At 32.2% G+C, this 26,207-nt stretch overlaps 2 protein-coding genes across 3 annotated transcripts; one reads left to right on the top strand and one right to left on the bottom strand.

Annotated features, from left to right (window-relative positions):
* Positions 1 to 1,206: 1,206 nt before the first annotated feature.
* Positions 1,207 to 5,893, bottom strand: LOC148598592 (proteasome inhibitor PI31 subunit-like). Its single transcript, XM_088562556.1, has 7 exons — positions 5,757 to 5,893; positions 4,314 to 4,460; positions 3,804 to 3,883; positions 3,106 to 3,300; positions 2,522 to 2,671; positions 1,880 to 1,951; positions 1,207 to 1,330 (listed from the first exon to the last, which is right to left on the bottom strand). The coding sequence occupies exons 1-7, from the start codon at positions 5,886 to 5,888 to the stop codon at positions 1,279 to 1,281; spliced, it is 828 nt and encodes a 275-aa protein (XP_088418682.1). The 5' UTR covers positions 5,889 to 5,893; the 3' UTR covers positions 1,207 to 1,278.
* Positions 5,894 to 5,897: 4 nt separating this feature from the next.
* LOC148598593 (tRNA (guanine(10)-N(2))-methyltransferase TRMT11-like) lies at positions 5,898 to 24,535 on the top strand. Of its 2 annotated transcripts, none has more exons than XM_088562554.1 (13): positions 5,898 to 6,054; positions 7,774 to 7,839; positions 9,712 to 9,785; positions 10,506 to 10,587; positions 11,277 to 11,369; positions 12,731 to 12,871; positions 13,994 to 14,054; positions 15,436 to 15,531; positions 16,506 to 16,754; positions 18,667 to 18,739; positions 20,935 to 21,066; positions 22,533 to 22,653; positions 24,175 to 24,535. In XM_088562554.1, the coding sequence occupies exons 1-13, from the start codon at positions 5,959 to 5,961 to the stop codon at positions 24,484 to 24,486; spliced, it is 1,596 nt and encodes a 531-aa protein (XP_088418680.1). In that variant the 5' UTR covers positions 5,898 to 5,958; the 3' UTR covers positions 24,487 to 24,535. The 2 variants fall into 2 exon arrangements, with proteins under 2 accessions (XP_088418680.1, XP_088418681.1); XM_088562555.1 differs by lacking the exon at positions 5,898 to 6,054 and adding an exon at positions 6,093 to 6,529.
* The last annotated feature ends 1,672 nt before the right edge of the window (positions 24,536 to 26,207 follow it).

Genomic DNA, 26,207 nt, shown 5'->3' on the forward strand with positions numbered 1-26,207 from the left:
TCCGCCTTAGTGGTTGTGTGGTGGTGATGTGTTGCCTTGAGTGTATAAGGTCCTGGGTATAATCCAAGACTGTCACACCAAATATATTAATATTAGATATCACTGCTTCTCTGCTATGTATGCAGCATGTAGGGAATAGAGTGATGAATGGTTAGCTTGGGGTCAGAATAATGTGTCCGAGCAGAATAACATAACTGTATGTGGGCTGTTGGTTCTGTGAGCTAGCATAATAAAAATTCAGCTCAGCATGTCTGACTAGTAGAAAGCAGGATTTGTTCAGTTATCCCTTTTTCATATTTATGGAATGCAATGTAACCCATCAACTCTAAACATTTCTTTGAAACTTAAATATTTTTCATTTCTGTTAGTACCTGAATAGTTCGAAATATGTTATTTAAAAGTGTCTGACTACTTACCGCAGCTCCAATAAATAGAATATTTCAAGTACTTCAATTGTACACAAGCGTTGCTTCCTTTTGTTTTAAATTAAAACAAAAACAAGACAAGTAAAAGTTGGGAATATGTTAATTTAACTTATTCCCATAATATGTCGTTCATGCTTTACCCAAAAAAGACCTCAAAATCCTAGCTAAAACATTGACGTTAAAGGACTATTGAATGAATGTTCTTGTCCTGAAGTGCTGTAAATATCTGCAATATGACATAATACCACAATGAACAAATCAATTATAACAACCTCTAAAATAACAACCTTCAGAGGTTCTCTTTCATTAGTATGAAAACTGTACTGCAAATTATGCAATACACTGACTGACTGAATAGAAAGCTACAAATATAAATTTGGGAAAATCACAAAGTTCAATATTAATACTGGTATGAACAGATATAATACATTACAGTAAAAATTACAGTATGTTAAAGATATGAGGAAACATATGCAAAAAGCAGACCAACTGCTATGCTATTAGAAACTATACACATGTACATGTAGAGATCAGCAAGCTGGACCCTATATGTACCTTATACATGTACATCTATGCAACACTTCCAGTACTAATGGATTTTGATGAAATTTGATATGAAAGATGGAATCATCAATAGATGTGTATAAAGGTTTTTGTTGGATGCTTGCAAAGAGAGAAAATTTAATCAATATTTTACATTGTAGAGTGCAATTTGAAACAAGAATCCTTTAATAACTCTACTAGTTTTAATAAGTCTTTTTAAGCTTTAATTTGCACAAAGTTCTCAAAATAACTATAATTTATTGCAATAACAGAATAAAACATTTCTACAATAGAAACTGTCAACACAATGTTACATAAACATGTCATCATAGCCTGGTGGTGGTAAGTGGTCAGGATCTGGTCTGAAAAACAAGAAACGTTAACTATAAAATATTTGTAAGTCATAGAAAATTGATTAACATGGTATAACCCACCACACTGAAGCTTCATTTGCATGAGTTCTAGACAAGGGAAAATCCGAAACTTTATAATATATACATGTATTTATATGTATGTTTAACCAATATTCAAACAGTGGTAATTGGTAAGTTTTGTTTTTTTTCCAATATTTCCACTGGGATAAAAATTCCTGCAATCATATAAATATTTCTATTTAAATCAAGATGCTGTACTGAAAGTACCAACCATAAAAAGTTATTACAAAACTTTATTCTCAGAACCTGATGGTCCACATCTATATTTTTTCCATCAGTTCATAAAATTATTCAATCATGTGATCTTTTAGTAACTAATTGGACAAAATTCTCTATGACACTGGCATTACATATTAGAGCAAAAAACTACCATTAAAAGTCCCTGATATGGGCAGAATCCTGTTGCATTGACAGAATATTACTTTGAGTTCTGAAATGAAGTAAATATAAAGGTTAACTTAAATACAGTAAACTTACCCTGGAGCATTTCCTGGGCCTGTTCCAGGTGGACCAAAGGGATCAAATCGAGCCCCAGGGGGTACAGCTCCCCTAAACAACATATTAATGGTAATTAGAAATACGATAAGTAAAGCTTATAAAGGATATTATAACTCTATTATCACAGATATGTGATTTTTATTAGATCGTCTGTTTTGTGTGTTCACATTTAGGCCATGTTTTTGAATTCTGAGGTATTTGAATAATACCACTGCTGATGCTTCAGTATTTTTGTTGATATTTAGGATAGTAATCATCTTGTATCAGAGTCATATCATAATGCTTAATATATACTCATTATACATATCATTTAAAAAAGTATGTAGAAAGAAGAATATGGATGTATTTTTTTTCTAAAATTAACAAGAATTTTGTACTTTTTGAAGAATTTCTGAAAAGACATATTATTCAAAGCATTAAATTTGAGAAAACTAACACCTACAGAAATGTAATTACACTATCATTGGTTCATAATATGACAAAATCAAAGATGAACAACTAATCAAATATTTCATGGTATTTTGAGGTCGATTTTTTAGCTGTAATAGCCCCTAGCTCTTTTACTGTATGACAAGAATGTTATGTATGATAGTAATAAAAAAAAAGCTCATTGAATTTTACCTAGGTAACCTTCCAGGGAGTCCTGCACTTGGATCTGGACCAAATCTTGGTCCTGTAGGCCTCATAGGATCAAACATCATTCCAGGAGGACCGCGTCCAAATGGGTCTAAGTCACCCCTCCCTACTGAAAATGGATCCTCTGGATCTTGCCTGAAATAATTTTGAAATAATATATCTTGCTTGCTTTCAATCAAAAACCAAATCAATGACCGATTTCTCAAGTTTTAACTGTTTTTTTTTTTTTATTACTTGTAATGGTCAAAAAGCATTGTAAAGATTTAGTTGCGTAATCCTAATGCATTTGTATATATCATATTACTAAATATCAGACAAAATCATGAGCAGATGATAATGATTATCAAAATTTAGTTGCAAATGCAGAAAGTTCTGAAACTATGGATGTGTTGGTGTCTTGAGGTTTCTTGCTTGAAACTTACCCTTACCAAGTATCAGCAGAGAGGGTGTGCAGTTCCATACCAGACACTTTGGTGACTTGTATTCATTAATTCTTTCACATAGAGGTACAAAAAAATGTCTTATTTAGTTACAAGTTAATACATTTAATGATTTCTAAAAGCATTTACCATCCAGAAACAGGCTGTCCATGCGGATGTCTTGGTGGAACACGCAAAGGGTCATGGTCATCTTCTAGTAACCTTGACCTTGATGTTCTTGAAGTTGAAGGTTGTGATGAGGCTGCTGTAGAGTGTGTTTTTGTCAGGTCATCTATTATCTCTTTCTGAAACATTTTATTAAGCTTCTTTAAGTCCTTGAAAGCTCTGCAAAAAAAGATACAAAGCAGTTGTGTAACTACCCTATATTTTATATACAAATTCACATAGACAAATTGATTTACTGCAACACAACTTAGGAAACAAGTCTCATGATGTATTTCTAATGAATAAGACAAATTGACCAATAAAATTACTACACCAACACTGTTAGCTATTGGATTTTTTATGCTACTTTGTTGTTTATTGGAGCCACAGTTTACATGTGATGTCAATTTTTGATTGTAAGCATCCTACAAAAAAAGGAGCAACTGCAAATAGCTTTCATATGCTTAATGTGTTATCACTTATCATAGAGATGTCATATTTGGGTTACATGGCGATGTTGAAAAACTTTCTGACTGTAGTTTTATTTAAAACTAATATGCTAAGAAATCTGAAGAGATCACAGGAATTTGGTTGATAACATATAACCAGCATATACACATTTCAAGACAGCTTGACAAAATGTAGTGTATGTAATCACAGATGTGATATAAAAAATAACTTACTCATCAAACCCAGACAGATCACCAGTTGTGTAATCTGAAGTCCTGATATTCATATTTGCCACTTTCTCTGACTTCACATCCTAAAATTTTAAAAAATAGTACCATTCATATTTATGAACACCAGGCACTTAGTATACTAACAGTATTTACTTTCTTATTTTTTTTTGCACACATTCTCTAAAGGTTCATTGACTGAGTCATAGAATGAATATGGTGTATGTTTGGTTCTGCTCCTTAATTTTTTTTAAAAAATTCCCCTTCCTAAAGCCCTTAAAAAAGAAGTATACCATGTATATTAATATAGTTTTCATTCCTGACACAAGCATACCCTGTGATTGATATCAGTAAAACTTTTTATAATGCAATTATTGTACCTACATTCTACTCCTCTGATTCAGTTATAAAATTACCATACTGCTCATTCGTAATAGAATAAAAAAACGGTAAATACATGTTTCCACATTGTTAAAAGCTTTTTGTTTTTGTAATGAAAACTCATGAAAAACACACCATAAGATGGACCAAGAGATCACCCTCTATTCTAATGACTTTCAATATGTAAAGGTTATCTCCAGAATCTTTGTACTTTAAGGTGTACAAGTCTTGATTCTCATTCCAGCCTCTTGGTAACAACTCACTCTTCTTAGAAGTAACATTCTGAAAAAGAATGGAGAGCTATGAAGTTTTTTATGCACTTTTTACGTGACTAGACAAAGCTCTTGAAGATAAATAGAAAATAAAACAACTTACAGTTTTCACCCTATGTAAGGTCTGAGTATGACCAGTAAAAATATTTAGGCTTATAGCATGTACCGGTACATGAAAGGAATATTTTATGACAGGTAAATAAACAGCTGATCATAGTTATTGGAAAATAGAAAATGGAGACCAATCATTTCACGGACAATTAATTTCTCCAGTTTAATTAATTTGATAGATACAGTCAATCTAACAGGTCTAAATTTGGTAGAACCATGTGTTTTAATAAATGTTATAATTACCATTGTTGATGTAAAATGTCAGTTACTTCCCTTATAATTTTCTTTTTTTTTTACATTTTCTATTATTGCAACAGTACAATATATTTCTCAAGTTTTGTTTGCAATAGTTATAGCAAATACTGTTCCTTTAAAATGGTAATGATTTCGGAAATTTGATAGCAGCATTCTTGAATATTTGTTACATTTCCCCAAGTATATTACAGCGTCAGGTATGCAATTAATGAAACTTAAATTTTAACATGAAAGCTCATTCCACAGGACATTTGTTGAATGTTTTTGAAAACATGAAGTATGGACTGAACTTATGATATTAAAAATAGAAAAAAGACCAATATTCCGATCATAGAATTTTTTGAAAATCAGCATATTTTTTCAAGAAAACAAACTTTAAGCATGATGTTTTCCATAAACCTTACACAGACTGTTTATTTGTTGTGCTATGAAAAAAACATTGATGGAAAAACTTCGTTTTTCAAACCCAATCTCCAGCTGATAAATGACAAATATCCAGTTATGAAGGAACCACTTTATCACATGTATGCAGTGCCATCAAAACAAAAAAAAATATGTCCATTGTTGAATCCAAAATAGAAATATTTCAAGATCAAATCTGGTAAACTTAATGTACATTTACACAATTATAAAAAAACCTTTCAAAACTAATAAAAGTTTGAAGACAATTTAATCAGTAGTAGGCATTTTATGGCAGTGAGGAATTTTACTAACGTCAGACTGGTACAAAAAGAAAATGAAACAAACCTGGTTCTAGAACATTAAACCATGCATTTTATGGTTATCTAACGCACTTGACTATAAACAAAAATGAAAATATCCGAGGAAAAATATGAAAGATAATCATAAAATGGGTGAAGTAGAGACAAACCGAAAGTAGAAAACGAAACTACAAAACCATCGCATCGAGTACTTCAAAGTGACTTTATTTGCAATTAACCTGATCCTCTCCAATACCACAGCATTTAAAACCATTCGACACAAGATTCCAATGGAGAACTGTTAGAACAGCATCTTGTGTTGAGCGAAGCTGGTTAATGACGCTGCAAAACAAAACTTCTTGGCCAGCCATAACAACAGTTACCTGCCCTTTGTTTGAGAAAAATAGACTGTTCTACACTTTTAACGAAAGAGTTCCAAAGATGTCAGCGCCCATGGGGACAACTGATGCAACGATTGTCAAAATGAATAGATATATTTTACATTTTGCCAACGACCATTTAGATTTTAGAATACCTGTAATAGTCTTATTTTACTTAAAATCTTATTCTGCCCAAGTTAAAGTTAAAAAAAACTGCATTGTATGAACACTTAGGTATAAATACAAAATAGTCCGAATTTCCTCTGTCCCAGCAACCCTCCTCTTTTTTTATTTGGATATTGATATGTCGGGTTACACATGATCCCTTTTTTTATTTTGAGTACACCTGGTACACAGCCCTACAGGGGTTCTTGGAAAATAGATCGTTTATTGGTCTGGAGTTCAAACAGTATCTTATCTTTTATTGTGTATTCAGCAGCCAAAAGATGAAGTCTATTTATGTGCAGCAGTGCAGCGTTTGTTGGAGAGATTCAGATTAGCAGTAGTTGAGCAGCTTGTAGAGGGAATGACAAGCTTTCAATATCAATATATGCAGCTGTCTGAAGTTTGAAAGATCGTATAGGAAAAATGATAGATCAAAAGAAAATGCCACCAAATCAACTTCAAAATGTGTGAGAGTTGGCACTATGTCATATGACTATGTAAAATTTTCAAATTCTATGTATAGAAAAATCTATTGAAAATTTATTTCATGGTAACTACATGTAAAAGGAAGATGGGTCTTCACTGAGACAAAACATTGTTGCTAAAACTGAGTGTGTTTAAATGATTAAAATTATTTCTAATGACTGAAGTAGGCATTGCCTATAAAAGCATCGACATTTCAATCAGTTGTGACATAAACTTGTACATGTGCTAATTCGCTTTTCCTATTGTTATTTTTTCATTATTTTATAGCGATATTCCTGAAGCACCCTCCTACTATATTTACATTTCCCAACTGCTTCATTTTGTTTGTATTTGTTGTATCAGATTTATTTAAAAGAAAAATTTTTTAATTCGCACCACATGTATTGATATCACAAACTTCTATTAACATGCACTAAGTTTGTTTCACCATTACAAAACTTTGATACAAAAATATAATAGCACTTGCAGGTTTTTGGTTAAAAATGGTATTCACCTCACCCAATTTTTTGGTGGAAATATCATTTATAAAGCACACTCTTTCAAACAAAAGTTGATGGCTTTATCATCTGTGATTTATAAATTTATTCATTTAATTATTGTCTACTCTTTGAACCTTCTATTTGGCAAATAGAGACATTTAATCCCTAATTACATTCCTATGTAAAAACTAAGTCATTTTAAGCTTGCCTGGCCCAAAGCCCCATGTGAGCTATTGCCATCACTTGGTGTCCATTGTTATTAACAAGTTTTCAAATCTCTTCCCTTTGACATTGCTGGACCATTTAAAACCAAACTTAGTTCGGATGTTTTTTAGGGTATCTTGTCTAGAACTGATGTGGAGATTTTTTATCCATAGATAAATAAGGCAGCTATTACTAAAAATAGAACACACATTTTGTAGGTGTCAGATAGCAGTGCACATACATTTCCAAAACCATTAGGTTTCGCCAATGAATTTATTCCTGTATTGAACATTAAACCTTTTACTTAAATCTTCAGGGCTTCATAATTACAAATAAAGATTCTTATTATCTCGTCTTGAAATGTAGAAAAAAGTTTTCTCCCACTTTGTATTTAAAAGAGAAAATACAAAGCGGGAGAAAAAACTTTTTCATGTACATGTTCTTTGTAATGCTCTAGATATAAAGTTTAAGACAGTGCAATCTTCTTGACAAATTGTATTTAAGACTAACATATGATGTACTGGTATACTAATTTTTTACAGGAATTAAAGATATTGAGTGAGATGTTTCATTTCAAGATAAAAAATATTACAGAATTTAACATTGAGGTGAGTAGCTCATGAGCAATACATTCACAATAGTTGTATTTTTCAAATGATAGCAATGAGTACTTTAGTAGCACTCCAGCTAAGAATCATGCAAAATGTAATACATAATTGGAAAGCCTACATATTTTTATTTTTGATATTTTGTTTGAAATGTTGTAGTTTGCATATATTGACATGTTGACATGTGTTATTTTTTTGGATGGCTTAATGCAATAATAAGGAAGTGCAATGAAAGCTTAGAATTATTATATGTGATTATCAGACAGAACCATTATAAATACTTCAAGTGACCATTTTTCACATAAATTTTAATTTAATTTCATTCAAGATAATTAAATGTTTAATTTGGCTGGATTCCTCATTTTATAATAAACTAGTTATCTGATTGACAATAACAAGTAAATCATTTTTTATAAAATATTATATACATGTTTTACACTATAATTTTCATAAAATACATAGTTTTTATTCCATTGTTTTCTTTTATTCAAATTTGATAATTTTTTTGTCAAATATCATAGAAATGTTCTGTACATTAATTTTCATAAAATATTTACTTTTTATCCTCACAAAGTTTGAAATTTTATAAATTTTAGCATATTTTCTTATTATGTTATATTCCAATTATAACTGGAACTTATTTCTTGTCAATATTTCTACTAAACAAACAACACCTAAATAAACCCAAAACTAAAGTTGGATAAATAGGAATAGGCACTTTTCAAAAGTTGACTAAATTGGAAGGCACCATATAAAGCAACATAGTAACAAAAATAAAAATGTGTAGCCTTTTTGGGGTATATCATATTTTATAGAATTTGCATGATTCTTACTAAGACTGCTACTTTAGTAATAACCAGTGATTAACAACTTTAATATATGATACATGTATATCAATAAAGATTATAAATGCACCTGACAGTGTAATAGAATGAAATTCTGAACATAACTAAGTATGACCAATTAGCAAAATTTCAAGCCCTTTTACTGATGATAAGGATAACATGTTTTTTGATGAGTTCAACTGATTGCTATGTAACAAGAAAATGAAAAAAAATTACTTCATATTCCAAATGTCTCATATTTTACTGTGACTATCAATGTCTCGTATGTTACTGTGACTGTCAATGTCTCAAATGTTATTGTGACTGTCAATGTCTTATATATTACTGTGACTGTCGATGTCTCATGTCACTGTGACTGTCAATGTGTCGTATGTTACTGTGACTGTCAATGTCTCATATGTTACTGTGACTGTCAATGTCTGACTTTGAAATACATGTACACAGGACAAATTGCAGCATATGTTTTTCATATGTTTTGAAAACACATGAAAAACATGTTTCTCGTATGTTTAGGACAACCATGAAAAGCATATGTAAAACATATGAATAGGACTAACAAATAATTCATGAAAAAAAAAGTAAATAAAAATCAAATGGTAATTATATGACTTCCATAAGACTTAGTGTATGAAAAAGGTATCATTTTTATATGATTTAGAAAAAAACGTTTGTTACCATATGATTTTATGGATACAAATACAATAATTTCCATATTGGTCCTAAACATATGTTTCCATATGCTTTAAAACATATGAAAACATATGATACAATTTTTCCCTGTACAGTGGATCCTGTCTAAACCATACCTTTTTGTTTGCTGTAAGCATGCTAAGGGGGTGTTTATATTATATAGAGATAAAATGTAAATGTATTGAAATATATGAGAGTACTACAGTAAAGCTTGCTTTGGATTCATGTTCATTGTTTATTCAGGGGTCCTTTTAAACAGCTTCACTATATTGTAGTTTAGTACCTGTAGTCCACTATTTATCAGTATCAAATCAAATATGATATTACTTCTAAACAGTGCCCATTTCTTGTTGTGGAGCTGCCATCGGAGAAAGAAGCCAGACAGTTAATGAGTAGAACAGTCCTCATCAAGTAAGAATAATGTATCTCTAATTTCTGCTCAATTTTTACACACACTGACTGGTGTGAGAAAAGTGTTCTTCTCAATAAAAACATTGTTTTTGGTAGTCGATCTGTTCAAATTATATTATTGGAATGTCACCAATTTAAAGTATTTTTGCCATAAGAATCCCAAAGAATTAAACACGAAGATCACAACCTCCAAGAAGCTGACAAGAGTGAGCTACACACATTGATGTAAAGTCCGTAGAGAAACAGATATCTATGCTACATTTCATGTTAAACTTCATTTCTACACTCTTGATGAATAAATTTTCAATTTTAATATGCTCTGCAAGCCTCGCACTTTAAATATGAAAATCTCAAGTGTAGAGATATTGTTTACATTGAATCTGTGTAAGAATCTTTATTTTTTCAGTAGAATTTTTGCAATAATAGCAGCGTTCATCTGTTTTTGAAATGTTTTCATCTGAGAGGCAATAATCTCCAACATTCTTGCTGCCATAACCTAAACCAGAAAATCTACCCTGAAATGCAATTAGATATGTTTAGGTTGAAGCCAGTCCAATAGTTATCATACATCTAAATATAGAGCGTACTCATATACAAGCAAAATTACAAATGTATTTCATATGAAATTGATGTGATCCTTTGCTTGATTCGGGTGAAAAATCTGTATATTATATTTAACTGTGTAAATAGAAAAAAATATACTGTTTTGTTTTTTTGAAGGTCATTGTATGAAGTTTGGGGCTATGGTAATACCTATACAGACGTCAGTGAACAGGTTCGAAATCTCCCTATTGATATCAAGGTACATGTACAGTAATATTTAACCCATATTCTTATTATAAGTTTTTATCTTATATTTAGATTAAAATTTACCTTTTCTGTATATGCATTATAAGTGTTTATTTAAACCCTATGTCTTTTACCCTATCACATACCCTATATCACACCCCTTCATGGACCATACTTGAAGTATAGTTAAATATATGATATAATGAACATGACATACCAAAATCTGTATCACATGTGATATCAACACTCAACCTAGATCACCCTGCGGGCCGGTTGCCCTTGGTGTGATATAGAAGTCTTAGGTTGATAACAGCATGTGAAACAGATTTTGACATATGATATTTAGTATATATTGTATATACAGTGAAACCTGTCAAAACGACTTTCTTGTATCCTAAATGAAAAGTCCACCAGAAGGAAGTGAAATGTCCTCAGTAGGGATAAAGTAAAGTAAAGTATGATGACCTAAATGACCTTTCAATGTTCCTGCATCTTAAATTTAGGTTCCCTTACTTTGGAATTAGTGTTAATTTGAACCTATTGTAGTAAAGTCATTTCTTTCACAAAAAAATATTGCCACTTGTGAAAAATTATGACATATCCATAAAAAATTAATAAATTTCCAGTAGACTTTATGATGATATCAGTTATCTATCTTTAATGTACATCGATAACTTTGTCTTATTGTAATTATGTTTTCAGAGCCAATGTTTTGATGCCAGTAAGAGTTTTAAAATAGATGTAGAAACGTACAATAAGAAGATTACACAGGCAGATAAAATTCAAATAATTGAGGTATGTTACTATTTTAATTTTTAATTTCAGAAGTTACATACCTCATGATTGGATAAGGCCAAACATAAATTATTGTTGGTTTCCCCCGGCAGGTTCAGTGTTTTTTTTTTAGATGCCTGGTAATTTCATATTTTTAACCATTTTCAAAGAAATAAAATGAAAGGTTGACCTCCCTGGTTCATTCTAGGTACTAAGTTAAAAAATGAATTGCTTCTTTAATGTTAGATTTGATGTCAGTTACTTAAAAGAGAGGTAACAAACAAAATGACTTTTATATAAATGCTTCTAATATGAATATAAGGTAATAAACATAGAGTTGATTAAATTTCATCAAATTTTATCCATTTAAAAAAAGATACAATGAAACAATTTCCAGCCTGCCAAGTCTGTTAAAAATTTCCATGTTAGAGGAAACCAACAATTAATTTTTCTTGGCCTAAAAAAACAATGTTTACCAGTACATTTTGTGCATTTGAAATAACCTATTTGGCATAGTCAGTAATCAAATTTAAGGGGAAATACGCACTAAATGCAAGTTGAAATTCAATTTTCGTAGGAGAAACTATTTCCACATGCTAAAACTTGCTTGGCAGGGGGTGATTCATCATATCTCAAGATAATCAATGAAACTGTTAATTATATTTGTTAGGTTCTGAAAACAACCCTTCCTATGCTCATGTCCATGGATCTGCTATATGTTGTGAAATATTTTTTGACTGCTTATAGTGTAAAAATTATGGTGGAAATTTTCCAATACTTTTCTTTTGAAGAATGTAACTAAATTTTAAGTGTTAATATCTCCAGTGGACAACTTTCATTTGCACTTTTATTTTGGATACAGCTTCTATGAGGCGTACTGAAGAATTTCCAGTAAAAAAATATTTGGGATTAAGAAATGCATAATCATAAGAGCTGCAATTCAGCAATTACAGTTGGAGTCTGATATAAACCTCCTGCTTTGTAGAGAGAGAGAGAGAGAGAGAGAGAGAGAGAGAGAGAGAGATATAAACCTCCCGCTTCGTAGAACTATGCCAATTTTGACTATACAAACAATTATCAATAAAATGTTCATAAAAAAATTTGTGCTTGCAGTGTACTGACTAAGTTCAAATGTGGTGCATATATGTGGCATCTTATAAATAGGTCATATTGAAGGCAAATTTGGTTGTTGTATATATACAATTGGGGATATATCTTGCACAACAAAGCATGCACTTTCATGTTCTGCTTAATGTTAGTAGAGCCTGAAAAATGGCTCAGCTGAAGTGCATGATTCAGTCCTCATTCATCCTAAGATCTTACAAAGTAACCTTATGTAGCCATTTTGCTATTTTGCTATACATTTTATATTGCATTTTTAGAGTTTACCAGAAGATGTATTCACTTTTAAAGGAAAGGTAAATTTAAAAAACCCTGATAATGCATTTGGACTGTTGGAATACTATGGACCACACAAGACAAACCCTCCAGATAAGCCATTTAGAATTTTCTTTGGTAGATGGGTAAGTTTACTATTTGGAAACCACTGTAAATTCCAAAAGTGTTTCAAGCCCAGTTGTTCAGAACCTTATACATATGATAAATATTTATCCAGTGGATGGCTTGTATAGATTGCACAAGACTTAAATATTATCCTATTGATGACCTGCAGTATATATGGTAGTACACCTTTTTTGAGGATAATTTGAATAGATCTTAGTATACTTTTTCCTTGGATAACTTTAATATGTAAGACTTTTTTCATTGGATCATGTGTGTAGATCCTAATTGACTTTTTCAGTGAATGTGTAGTGAGTGTATTCTGTAGTAGATTTATCCGTTGGATAACTTGTATAAATCCGGATGGATAACTTGTATAAATCCTAATGGATAACTTGTATAAATCCTAATCGATAACTTGTATAAATCCTGATGGATAACTTGTATAAATCCTTATAGATAGCTTGTATAAATCCTGATGGATAGCTTGTATTAATCCTGATGGATAACTTGTGTAGATTGTAGTAGATTTTTCCCATGGATAACTTTTGTATATCATAGTAATCTTTTCCAATTGATAACTTGTATTGATAGTAGTAGACTTTTCCAGAGAATAACTTTTGTCCAGTAGATAAATCTTTCAGACATCCAGCCATTGATGTTCACTTATTCAGTTCAAAAGGGGCCATGTACTATTTATCAAATTTCAAGTGACATTATTGCATTAAAAACATATTTTTTTTACATACACATATAGATAAGTTTTCCTATGAAATGTTGGCCTTAAATGAACTTTCAAATCAGTTAAGATCACTCGGACAAATTTGTATGTGTAGTTATAGAATCTGTAGTCCAGACATTTAGTCCATCCAGTTTAAAAAGTTTTTATTGGTCCATATTTTGCGAATAAATAAAAAATAAAAAATGGTTGAAAGGAATTTTCATCTTGGAAGGGTTTTGGATGAGCTCTCTTTAGTTTTTTTTCTTTTCATTTTTTTTTATGTTAAGTTATGGGTCTTTAAAAAGTTAGGTGTATCATGTGGTTTTTCAACTGTTTATTATAGTGACTGCTGTAAATCAGAAAATTTTCATCTTTATACAACGAAAATGTTCTAGTTCATGTACCATATTTCTATTTTATCTAGATTGCAGATGGACAGAGGGATCAAATACAACAATTTAGCCTTACTAAAAGGCATTTTATAGGTATGTTTCCATGGTATTTTACCCAGGCCTTACCTTTAGATTTCTTGATTGATGAAGTTCTCTTTCAAAAGTGCATTCAATACTGAATGATAATCTTCAGTTCATTTATAAAGTACTTGGCTTTTTCAAAAAAGTTTTCAAATAAAATCTAAATTACTGCTGAAAAACCTGTCTTCTTTTATTGACATCAAACGATAAAAAGACAGAACATGGTGTTACAACAAAACATACAGTTATATGTGTTTAAGTGTTAGTATCTGTAAGAATCAGGCAGTTGGTGAAGCATGGTATTGAAAATACCAACCATTTTGATAGTTTAATTTGACTATTTTCACCATCAGAAAAAATGAAAAAAGACAAGATTATCCATATCATGCTGGCCCATTAAGTTAAAATTTTATGGAAATGCACTGAAAATTTACATTTCTAGGGCAGATAACTCTGTCAAAAACCTCATTTTTCTAACATTATACTGAAAAATTTCTGTGCAAAGCCAGTGATGCAGCGATCAACTGAGTACAATCTAGATTTGATAAAACAGTATTCTTCAGAGGTGGCATGTATGGCAGCCCTTGCACCAAGAGGTGGCATGTATGGCAGCCCTTGGACCAAGAGGTGGCATGTATGGCAGCCCTTGCACCAAGAGGTGGCATGTATGGCAGCCCTTGCACCAAGAGGTGGCATGTATGGCAGCCCTTGCACCAAGAGGTGGCATGTATGGCAGCCCTTGGACCAAGAGGTGGCATGTATGGCAGCCCTTGCACCAAGAGGTGGCATGTATGGCAGCCCTTGCACCAAGAGGTGGCATGTATGGCAGCCCTTGGACCAAGAGGTGGCATGTATGGCAGCCCTTCCACCAAGAGGTGGCATGTATGGCAGCCCTTCCACCAAGAGGTGGCATGTATGGCAGCCCTTGCTCCAAGAGGTGGCATGTATGGCAGCCCTTGCACCAAGAGGTGGCATGTATGGCAGCCCTTGCACCAAGAGGTGGAATGTATGGCAGCCCTTGGACCAAGAGGTGGCATGTATGGCAGCCCTTCCACCAAGAGGTGGCATGTATGGCAGCCCTTGCACCAAGAGGTGGCATGTATGGCAGCCCTTGCACCAAGAGGTGGCATGTATGGCAGCCCTTGCTCCAAGAGGTGGCATGTATGGCAGCCCTTGCACCAAGAGGTGGCATGTATGGCAGCCCTTGCACCAAGAGGTGGCATGTATGGCAGCCCTTGCACCAAGAGGTATGGCATATCAAACCTAAAATAAAAATAAAAAAAACGTTTTACACTGCACGCACAATGACCCCGTCACCACCTTTGTAGCAAAATGTCTGAATTGCCACACCATACAAATTCTAGAGCCTATGTCTTTTGTTCTTTCATTTCAGGTAACACCAGTATGGATGCAGGGCTCTCTCTGTTGATGTCAAACTTAGGATGTGTTCAGAAGAATAGTATGGTGTTTGATCCATTTGTTGGCACAGGTTTGTAGTCAAATGTTTTAAATTTGTGTAGTAAGGCCATTCAAAGTTTATTTCTGGGTCATCAGACTATTTTCACAATGAGAGAGGGAGTCAATTTTTCTTATTTTGAATGCCCCAAGTGTGTCGTTTGGGTACTTTTTACATTGTTGATATCAATAATTGGATTTTTGAAAAATATCCTGAACTCATAAGTGTAGAAGGCAAAGAATAAATTATGTGCAGAACTTGTTCCTTGTGTGAGTTAAATGTACACAGACTTTTGGCACAAGTGATCATGTTTATACCCCACACAATGATTTGTTTATCGTCTGGATAGCGCTTCCATTGTTTGACCTTCCTGGTATTCCTTCATACTTTTGTGTATGGTTAGAAGAATAAAATCTTGGATGTGATTGATTTTCTCAGAATGGGTCAAGTGAGACCCACTTTTTTGGGAGGACAGTAAGACATAAATGATTAAGGGTTGTTGTCTGGATGGCACCTTTTTTTGACTGATTTCCTTCAAATTTTGGTAAATGCAAGGGCTGAAAAATCTTGAATGAGATTGATTTTCATAGAAATTGGTTGAAAATTTTATTTGGGTAAAAGCATCCTCTCAAGTCAGGGTTTTGAGTCCACCCTCGTTCCCTCAAACCCCTGACATCTCTCATTCATATTTAGCGGGTATCATCCTGCCAGTTCCGATTGGTTGCTTCTCCAGATGCGAAGCACCAATGAAAAATGAATGAGTGATATCAGGGGTTTGAGGCAGTGAAGGTGGACTGAAGACCTTGGCTTTGGATGGGTAAAGGTACTGTAGTTTTTTTAAAAGAGTGAAAATGTGTCTGTGTGGGGTATTGTGCTTACTAAGGTTCTTTAATTTTACATGTAAAATATTTGAAATTACTCCACCAGGAAAAGCTTGAAAAATAGTTCCAATCTTATTTTATATATAAGGCAAATATTTGTTGAAAAAGTCTTCATTTTTTCACCAGGAAGTCTATTAGTGGCCTGTGCACACCATGGTGGTTATGTGATGGGAACAGATATTGACTATTTACTGCTGCATGCCAAAGCCAGACCTAGCAGACACAACCAGAAAGAGAGACAAGCAGATGAGAGTATCCATAGCAACCTAATGCAATATGGACTGGGTCACTGTTATCTAGATATACTGGTTGCTGATTCTTCCAAACATAAGATGTGGAGATCTCAGCCTATGTTTGATGCCATCATAACTGATCGTAAGTTTCTTATGTTTTTTAAAACTTTGGTAATACACATAAATATTGGACCTGATTTCAAATTAAAAAGGCTATTTGAATTTTGCCTTGTCTAATTCTGAATGGGTCCTTTTGTGATGGAATATCTTAGATTTATAGTCTGTTCAGAGTTTCACAAATCTTTGAAAAAAAATTTCAAATTCTATCGCTTTCCAAAATAATTGATTTTTCTTTACAGCATTTGCTTTTCTAAGTGCATTCAAACTTTGAGGAATATTTTCAGAATTTTGTCTCAATAGACTTAAGAAATTCCCATTAGGCGGAATGTAATGCTGGAAAAGCTATTTGAATATTTGATGTAAATATTTTTAAAAATCCATGTGGTAAGACTACATGTAAGAAAGCATGTTTTGTGATGGTCAATTGACATCTATAGATATTCAAATGAGCTTGATGTCAAATGACTTAGTCTGTACCTGAATTTTCAAATAGATATCCTATTACTTTATAAACATACAAAAAGGAATAAAGATATATAAAAGTGAAATTACATTAAGGCTTATAGGAATATTTTTGGTGTGTCAAGACAAAATTCTGAAAATATTTCTCAGAGCTGGAATATTGTAAAAGAAAGGATCTGCAGTAGAAAAAAAAATTCTTTTGAAAAATGATTTTTTTATATGATAAATCTAATTCAAAGGGACTATAAAACATTCTATTTTCACAGATGTTTTTTTAGTTCTTTTCCTTTCACTTGTAGATTCTCATGTGGTCTTCGACCTTTTAATTTTGGAAACTACAATAAGTATTCAATTTACTACCCTGTAGGATTATTTTGTTATAGTCTGGGTGTGTGTTTGTAAGTGGTGTTATTTTCTCATTTATACAGATGCTTCTTTAGGACTTTTAATTTTCACATGTAGGACCATTGGTTTGGAATCAACCTTGAACCTTTTAGCTTTTGAAACTATTTTCGATCATTCCCCAGAAGGATTTATGTTATATTGTCTGGGTATTTGTGATGTTAATTATGTTGGCTATTTCACTTAATGTAAAACCATAATAATAGATACTGTCAGTATGATCAAGTTTTATATTTGCAGGCCTGTAGTTTTAAGTGTTTAAAAGGGGTGTTTTAGGGGCTTATTTGGTCAGATTTTCTCTACTTTATCGGTGCTTCATTAATTGTAAACTCATTTTTAACTGTTTTTAACATGTTTTGTTTCCAAGTGGGAGGAAGGGGATAGGGAGACATGCATGTCAGGAAGTAAATGTTCAAATAATTCAACATACCGGTTTGTTTGGTCAGAATTTTATTGTGCTATATATGTAACAGTTTTAGTAACACATTGCTGCAAGACAATTCTGAAAAAAAATTACTTAGGCCATTCATATTAAATTTCTTCATTTTTCATGACAACGAATGAGGGAGGTTGCATTCCTTTTCACTTTCTGATTGCCACAAAAAGTGATCTACATTGCCAGAAGAAATGATTATGGAAGCACTTTATTTATATGACAATAATAATCAGCGATAAGGCCCCTCAAAACAGCTGACGTTGGAGTAAGAAATATATTTAGTTGGCTTTTAAAAGTTCTGGCTGTAAGCACAAACCCCACACAAACTACCTTACCAAATTTCATGAAACTTTGTCAGTATGTAGGAATTGATATGTAGGTGTGCATACTACCAGGAATTAATGATCTACTGAATTTTGTATGAGCTATACCTCTTTAAACTTCGGAATGGAAGGAAAAGTACATGTATGTTTTTGAAGAGAAAAAACAAACTTAAATTCACAGGTTCATTTTGTACTGGGAATAGTCTTTTAAGACATGCTATTGCTATATACAGGTGAGTACTAAGTAAAGATAGGTTTGTCTGTAATGAGTGTTTTAACAGTCTATCACTGAAATAAACTTTAATTTACAGCACCCTATGGCATAAGAGAAGGAGCCAAAAGGATTGGTACTGAGAAAGATGAATGTGTTCTTACTGAAGATAAGTAGGTCATTACTTAAAACATGTTGTCAGGGGCAGATCTAGAGACTTTGAAAGGGGTTCCTGGAAAAAGGAGGGGATCCTGAATAAATGCGGTTCTCAGCGATCATTTGCTCTCTTTTCCCCAAAGTTCGGACAAATTTAACAAACTTTTTCCAACACGGGAGTCCAACTCCCAGACCTCTGAGGCTGCATTTGACTGTGCCCTGGAAATCATTTAATATTTCATTACTGACTTACAGAACTTTCAATACTAAAAAAAGAGGGATATGGTCAAATCATGTATTGCTGTTCCTTAGAGGGGTAATATATTAGAAGTTTGGTTCATTCATGTGAGTAGATTCAAAATTTTATGGCTGAAGGTAGGAAAGACTTCTTGTAGTGTATGTAAATTTCATGAAATTTTACCACAAGGTAAAAAAGCTGGAATTGATTTGGTGTGGGGACTTTAACAATGTAGAAATTAGGGGTAAAGAAATGGCCAGAAACAAGCATTTTCTTGATGTCTGGTTGATAATGTGAGTAAAAATGAATGAATCTCTTTAAAATCATTCCACAAGGTGCCATACATGGTAACACCTCCAAAGGCTGTGTTGGTTTTGTTTTGGCTGCTATATAATATTGTTTGTTTTAGCAAAACAAAAACAAAAAATAGAACTGCATATCCAATGTCTGTTGTAGAATATAGTTTTGGCCATGTTGCCAAAAATGTTGATTGTTGTCATGAGGCATTATAAGTATAAGTAAAAAGGAAACTATTACTACAGTATTGCAAGAATAACTACTTCAGAATTTAACAAAAACTCCAATTAATTACTGATTGGACTATTTTAATTAATGATAATGATGTCTTCCCCCACTGTGGTGGGTAGATGTATTGTTTTTGCCCTGTCTGTCTGTCCAACACACTTTTGTAAATCCTCAGAAACAACTGTACCAAGTTCCCTGAAACTTTTTAGGTAATTAAGACATGACATTTTGTCCTGCATGTTAACTTGGATGTATGACATCCTGTATTTTGTTGAAGTTATAATCCTCAGAACTCCGGAATAGGAGAGACATACATTTTTGAAGGCATAAAAGACCTTTAATCGATGATTGATTTTGAAGGTGTAGTCTCCGTCTCTGTTGAAATTGATAGACAAGGCTTGAAGTCTTACATTCCTTTAATCTATAAAGTTTATAATCCCATATGTAACCATATGATAGACTCCAGTGACCCTGCTATAAAACTGTGAATTCCACTTGTAATGTATGGAGTTTGAATTTAAACAAAAGTAGTTTTTTATAAACCATATCTGGTTACATCGAAAGTTTTAAATCTTCAAGTTACCCCATATTTTGATTTGTTATAATTGTTATATTTATGGAAATATTTATTAAAACATTTAGTGCCAACAAACAAATATCTGGAATTTCATTGGGTAAAATATTAAAAGAAGAATTTTACCCCCAAATCCATAAATTGAATTATATGTATAATAAAAAACGGTTGATCCCAATGTCCCAAATAAAAAATGTCCTGCTCCCCTCTTTTGTAGTCCCAAGTATACTCTGAAAAAATGTGAAATCTAAACTTTTATTAATCAGACAAGGTTTAAAAATAGGAATAAACTTCATCAAAACTGAAAAGTTTATTCCTAAGTGTAGCCAAGCATATCCATTCTGTAAACTTATTCTACCAATTTTGTATTGATCAGTTTATGAACTTTCCTACTGATAAAAATAAACTATTCCTGTCTGCATTGGATTACACTGGTTTGCCTTAACCAAACAGGTGATTACATTTAAATATAGGGAGAAAAGGTAGCTTGCCTTAACCAAATCTATTTTAAGAATTAAAACTTTGTTGTATCTAATAATAGATATGTACTTGTTAAACATTTTTAGAAAATGTGACTATTTATAGATTTTCATTTATTTAGAATCATTTCACTTACTAAGTACATGTGCTCTATAATGAGGAATGTTATAAGACAAGTTCAGTTCATATAAAACCAATAGGATATGATGGTTATAAAATGTAGATAAAAAAACACAATTAGAGCAGAATGCTATTAACACAAAATGTTCAAAGGATGTATGGTAGTGCAGAAAGGTTAAAATATTATAGGAGAATCAAGGTGGTATCAGATAAAAAAAAATTAAAACAAAATTTAATTGGATTAGAAATAACAATATTTTTGTTGAATGTTGCAGCAAGAATTGTCACATCCCTCAGAGGGTGGAATACCAAATGGCTGATATCTTTAAGGATTTACTGAATTTTGCTGCCAAATTCTTGACAATGGATGGCAGACTGGTGTACTGGTTTCCTGTCAATAGAGAAAGGTAATAGTTTATCTTTTTGTTAAAAAGGGTAAATTCAGTGGTTATTAATGGTAAGAAATACTCAAAAGTGTATATAAACAATTTAGGTAACTTATTAGAACCATAGCTTTACATTTTCAATGGTAAGTGCATGAAATAGATTGAGTTTAAAATTAGTCCAAGATAATGATGACATTCACCGAGGCATTTTTTTAATCTGACATTTATGCCACACTAATGAAGGAAGATGACCAAACAAAATAAAAATTAGCTTCCCAAGACCACATAATTATTCGGAGTAGTTTAAAATTAAAATGACTGATTTTATTAGATAAAGTTGATGAGGAAACAAAACAAAAAAAAATATCCATTCATTTTTTTTTCTCCTTACCAATAATTTGGAATATTGAAATGCAAAATAAGCTTGATCTATGCTTTCTAATATAAACTTAATGGCTGCAGATTTAAGGAAAGTTTTATGGGTTTCTGAATTTCTTTGTACATAAATGTTTGAAAGTTTGGTAATTATACCCTGCTGACATAAGGTCATATGGTGAGTTAAAACACTTTGAGGGATTTTAAGGGATTGTTTGCTTTGACACCTGTCTTATATAGGCTGCTAATTTTTTAGTGATTACCACTTTTTTTCGAGACTTGGGAATTTTAAACAGCTTATTTTTGTTCAGGGAATTCATAACTAAGATAGATTTTTCATAGCCTTTTTCCGCCAACAAAGTTTATAAGGAGAGCTAGGTTATATAGGAAACACCAAGTCTGTTTGTCTGTCTACATTTCTTGTAAAAACAACCACTCTTCAATAAGTCTGGAATTTTATTTAATTGGGAAGATTAGGCATCCATGAAAATTAAGGAATATAATTATTTTCATATGACTCCAAAGGGAGATCATCCAATATATAAAAGCCATATAAGCATAGCTCCTAATCTGCTCATTTTCTCATAAATGTCATTCTAATATTTCTCTTGAATTACAGGGATCAAATTTGCTTGCTAAATGCAAGTAAAACTTCAATTTTGCAAGTAGAAATTATTTCCACTTACGTATATGTATTACAGTAAAGTCCAGATATAACCCAAGAAACTTCAGTTTATAAAGTATAAACTTTCAGTACAAATGCAAATTAAGCTCGTTAAAAAAATTCTGAAATTTAATCCCTGAATAAGCAACTTGGTTTTCAGAAAGTTATATTTGAATCATTTTGAAATACATGTACATGTATTCCCATACTTTTTCTGTAGTGGAACATATTGTAAGTTTTAATATCTCTAGTGAACTACTTTTATTTGCATTTATTTTTTATTACAGTTTCTATATATGGCTCTTACAGAAGAATTTGTAATAAAAAAAAATTGGGATTAAGAGATGCATGAATCACCCATTATATGCCTTTGTCTAATTTTTAAGCAGAGCTGTACTTTTAAGTACTAACAAAAAAACACAATGATAAATGTAGTCCTTTATTCTAGTTACACTGAACAGAATCTACCCACCCATCCATGTCTGAGATTAGAGGCAAACTGCGAACAAGTGTTATCCACAAGGATCTCAAGACGACTCATTACAATGGTGAAATATAAACAATATCAGGTATATTGGCTAGAAAAAACTTCTGGATTTAATTTGATTCCTTTGTTTGGTGTTACAAATTTTCTAGTACATTTAGAGGTGAATTACTTGTCTGATTTTCTTTTTATAGAATGAAGTCAGCATATCTGTTATGGACTTAAGTACAAAGAAGCTATATGGAGTTTAATATTACTCTTAATATTCTGATAAATAATTTTTTGGCAACTTATTTTGTACTAAGATCTACCCAAAATACTTCCATTGATGTTCTGTTCTGAATTTATATTACCATAAACTCTGGTCATGTCTTACTATTTCAAATTCCATCAGCTGCTCAAATAGTTGTTCTTTTAACTACTACTACTGTACATACAACTCATGTCATGTGTTCTGTTATTTTAACAAAAGAAAATTCTGGATTTTTCTGTTCTGTATAACAGTACACCATCTGTTGTGACCTAGTATAACAAGTATAGCTCTCTTTCTGTATTAATAAGAGAAAGGAAAAATAAGATTTTTTCTTGTTCTTTGATAACAATACTGTATATTCAAAAATTATTGTGAGCATTAAGATAAGAATCCCAGTCATACGTATAAAGTTAATGATTCTCTTTGAGAGTCAGTGTAAGGATAGACAACTCTATGAGAAATTGCACAAACTTTTGTGATGTTGTGATTTTTTATAAAAATGTGATAAATTTTTTTTGGTGATTTTTGATAAAACCCACTAGAGTAATGAAAAATATTTCATAATCCAAGTTTTGATTATTGCAGTACATGTACATGTATTAAAGAGTAATCAAGGGAACCATGGTTATAGCGGTAATCAAAAGAATGTAATCCAGGGACAAAGACTAGACATGGAAAACAGACATACACAACAAAGAACATAAAGTAACTAAAATCATACATACAAAGTAACAAAAGCAATGAGCAACTCAGACTCCACTAAAAACTGGGAGCAAGGACCAGGTGCACCAGTAGGGTAAGCGTCCTCTGCATTTCTAAAAATACCTGCCAAGTTGCGCATAAAAAGTCAAGTCCAGGGTAGACGAAAGAGGAAAGGAAACTATGACACGTTGAACAAATCAGTTTTCATAGCGCAGATTGATACACCGTAACGATCCACAAGTTCATGACGACGACCATAAAACTTTTGTAGTGATGATTTCAATCTTGTAGCAACATAACCCTGTTCCAGAAGCCTATTTGTTGGAATTCTAGCACAATACAAATACTTTGCATAGTTTCAGCAAGCTCTGGCATCATGTATGAGTTGTGATATGAACACTCCATATGCAGGTGCTTAAGGGATGTTGCCACAGATGAAAGGAAAGTTGACAATTCTGAATGAAAAAACATCACGTTTGTCGTAAAGATTGGTCAATAGTTTTCTTAAATCGGTCACATTTTTTGCAATAATAAGAACCTTGTGATATTTCAATAGTTATCCTGTGTTACAAGAAGGTTATACTTGCATTTTAAAATTTTAGACCAATGAAAATTACCTGATTCTTGCTTAATATCATTTTCTACTTACAGAATGAGGATAATATATCAGCAGAAATTGCTTTGGATCACTATGACAACAAACCATTCAGGGACCTTTACTATAGGAAAACAAATAGCAATACACAAAACATGGAGAAATTGGCAACTAATGTGCAATGTTGTGATGAAAGAAAATTTGGTGAACTGACTACAACAAAACATTGTGCAAAATGTACATCAAATAATTCGAACAACAGTAAAAAAAACTTAGTACAAAGTAGTGACAACAAAACATGTAATACTGCTACATGTATGTGTAGTATAGAGGAAAAACTTCATAAATTACAGCTAGATGAGACTTAATGTATGTGTGAAATGTTAGAAAGAAAATAAAGATATGTGATAATATAAATGGTCTTTGTATATTTTTATACGACCACAAATACCATGTGGTGGTATTATGATGTGATGCTGACATTGTTGGGTTGTTCTTGTTTTGGGGTTTCATGACATACATTGTATTATGAATATTAGTTGGTGCATCTTGACAAAATTTTACAAGAAGGTTCCAGACCATAAAAAAAGTTGGTATTGATTTTTGGGGTAATTGTCTCATCCAATTAAGGTTATCATAAAAGAATTCCTATATTCTCATCCAACATACTTCAAAATTAAGGGCAGGCTATCAAACTTTATTTTTTTTTCTTTATCAATTTAAGTTAAAAATGCTGTCAATTTGAAAGAAACTGACATAATTTGGGAAAATATTTGGGAAGCATGGGTAAAAGTATATGGATTTTTATGATATTGTACCAAAAGGTTTCATACCACAAAAAGAAAGGTTTTGATTAAATTTTGGGATCTCTTTGCAATTGTTCCATAAGGTTCCGTTTGATTTTGGAGAATTATACGGTATTATTGAAGAAATTGAAGGGGTCATAAGTGGCATACATTATTAATAAACAACAACAAATGAACAAATTTCATTTGTATGGAAAATTATTAACTTGATTCCATTGTCATATGGTTCTCTTGATGACATTGCAGTACATACAGATTCCACACCACAGCCTGTTATGATGGATTAAAAGGTTTATGACCCAGTCTACATGGTATAGGAATTAGTGGCTAAGTAGGGTTTCCAGTACACATGGTCCTAGGCACTAATGGCTTGTGTGGTCAAAAATAAGCTCTTTCTTCACCCTTGTACAAATTGCTAACTGCCAAGTTTAAAGTTCTGGGCAGAATCTTGTCTAACTCCAAAATATGAGTCTGGGCTAGAATCAAATTTTGAGTCCTGACTTTTTTTGAGTATATTTTTTACCTGACTTTTTATCATTTATTTTATTCTAGCCTGTCCTAGATTTACCCAATTGTTCATCCTGATTTTTTTTCACGGTCTTGCCTTTTAATTTCAAATTAGACCCTGCCCTCCTAAAAATCAAATTTTTAACACTAAAAAATTTTCACTTCTTGGTTCTAACACCAGGAATAGTTCCAATTTTCAATGATTAGTTTTACTGAAATTTGAACCAGTGATTTAATCTGGAAATTGGTAACCATAAATTATTTACTGCATTGACCTGCATTGCCCATCACACAGTTAGTGTTGTGTTCAACCTCTGCAGCATTACCAGCTTAAAACATCAATCATTGGACCTTTAGAGAAAACTTATTTATTTTTTACTAATTTTAACTATCAATTTGTAAGATGGTAACATTTTGCTTTTTACATTATGGAAAAAAGGACGACTTACTAAAGGGTCGAAAGTATCCATTTCCCGCCATTTATAATTATTCTTCGGGGATAGGTCTAGAGAAACTTTTAAAACTTAAACTAAACAATCGAGATAAAGAGTCAGTTAAATGCAGGTTTATATCCTTTCGCCAGTATAATCAATCGTTCTTTACCATCATGAATACTTACTAAAGTACAGAAAATCACGAAATTCGGATTTTTTTTTTCGAGTTCGACACAAAATTACCTTTTTGCAACGTTATGTCCTAGTTAAGAATTAACTGGCCTAGAAGTTGTCGTCGCCAGCCTTTTTTTTCGTGCTCTCCTGTAGGGAGTGTTTAAAAAA

The sequence above is a fragment of the Perna viridis genome, chromosome 14 (genome assembly GCF_037379345.1).
Source record: "Perna viridis isolate PV_CMFRI_1.1 ecotype Kerala chromosome 14, ASM3737934v1, whole genome shotgun sequence".
Taxonomy (NCBI): Eukaryota; Metazoa; Mollusca; class Bivalvia; order Mytilida; family Mytilidae; genus Perna; species Perna viridis.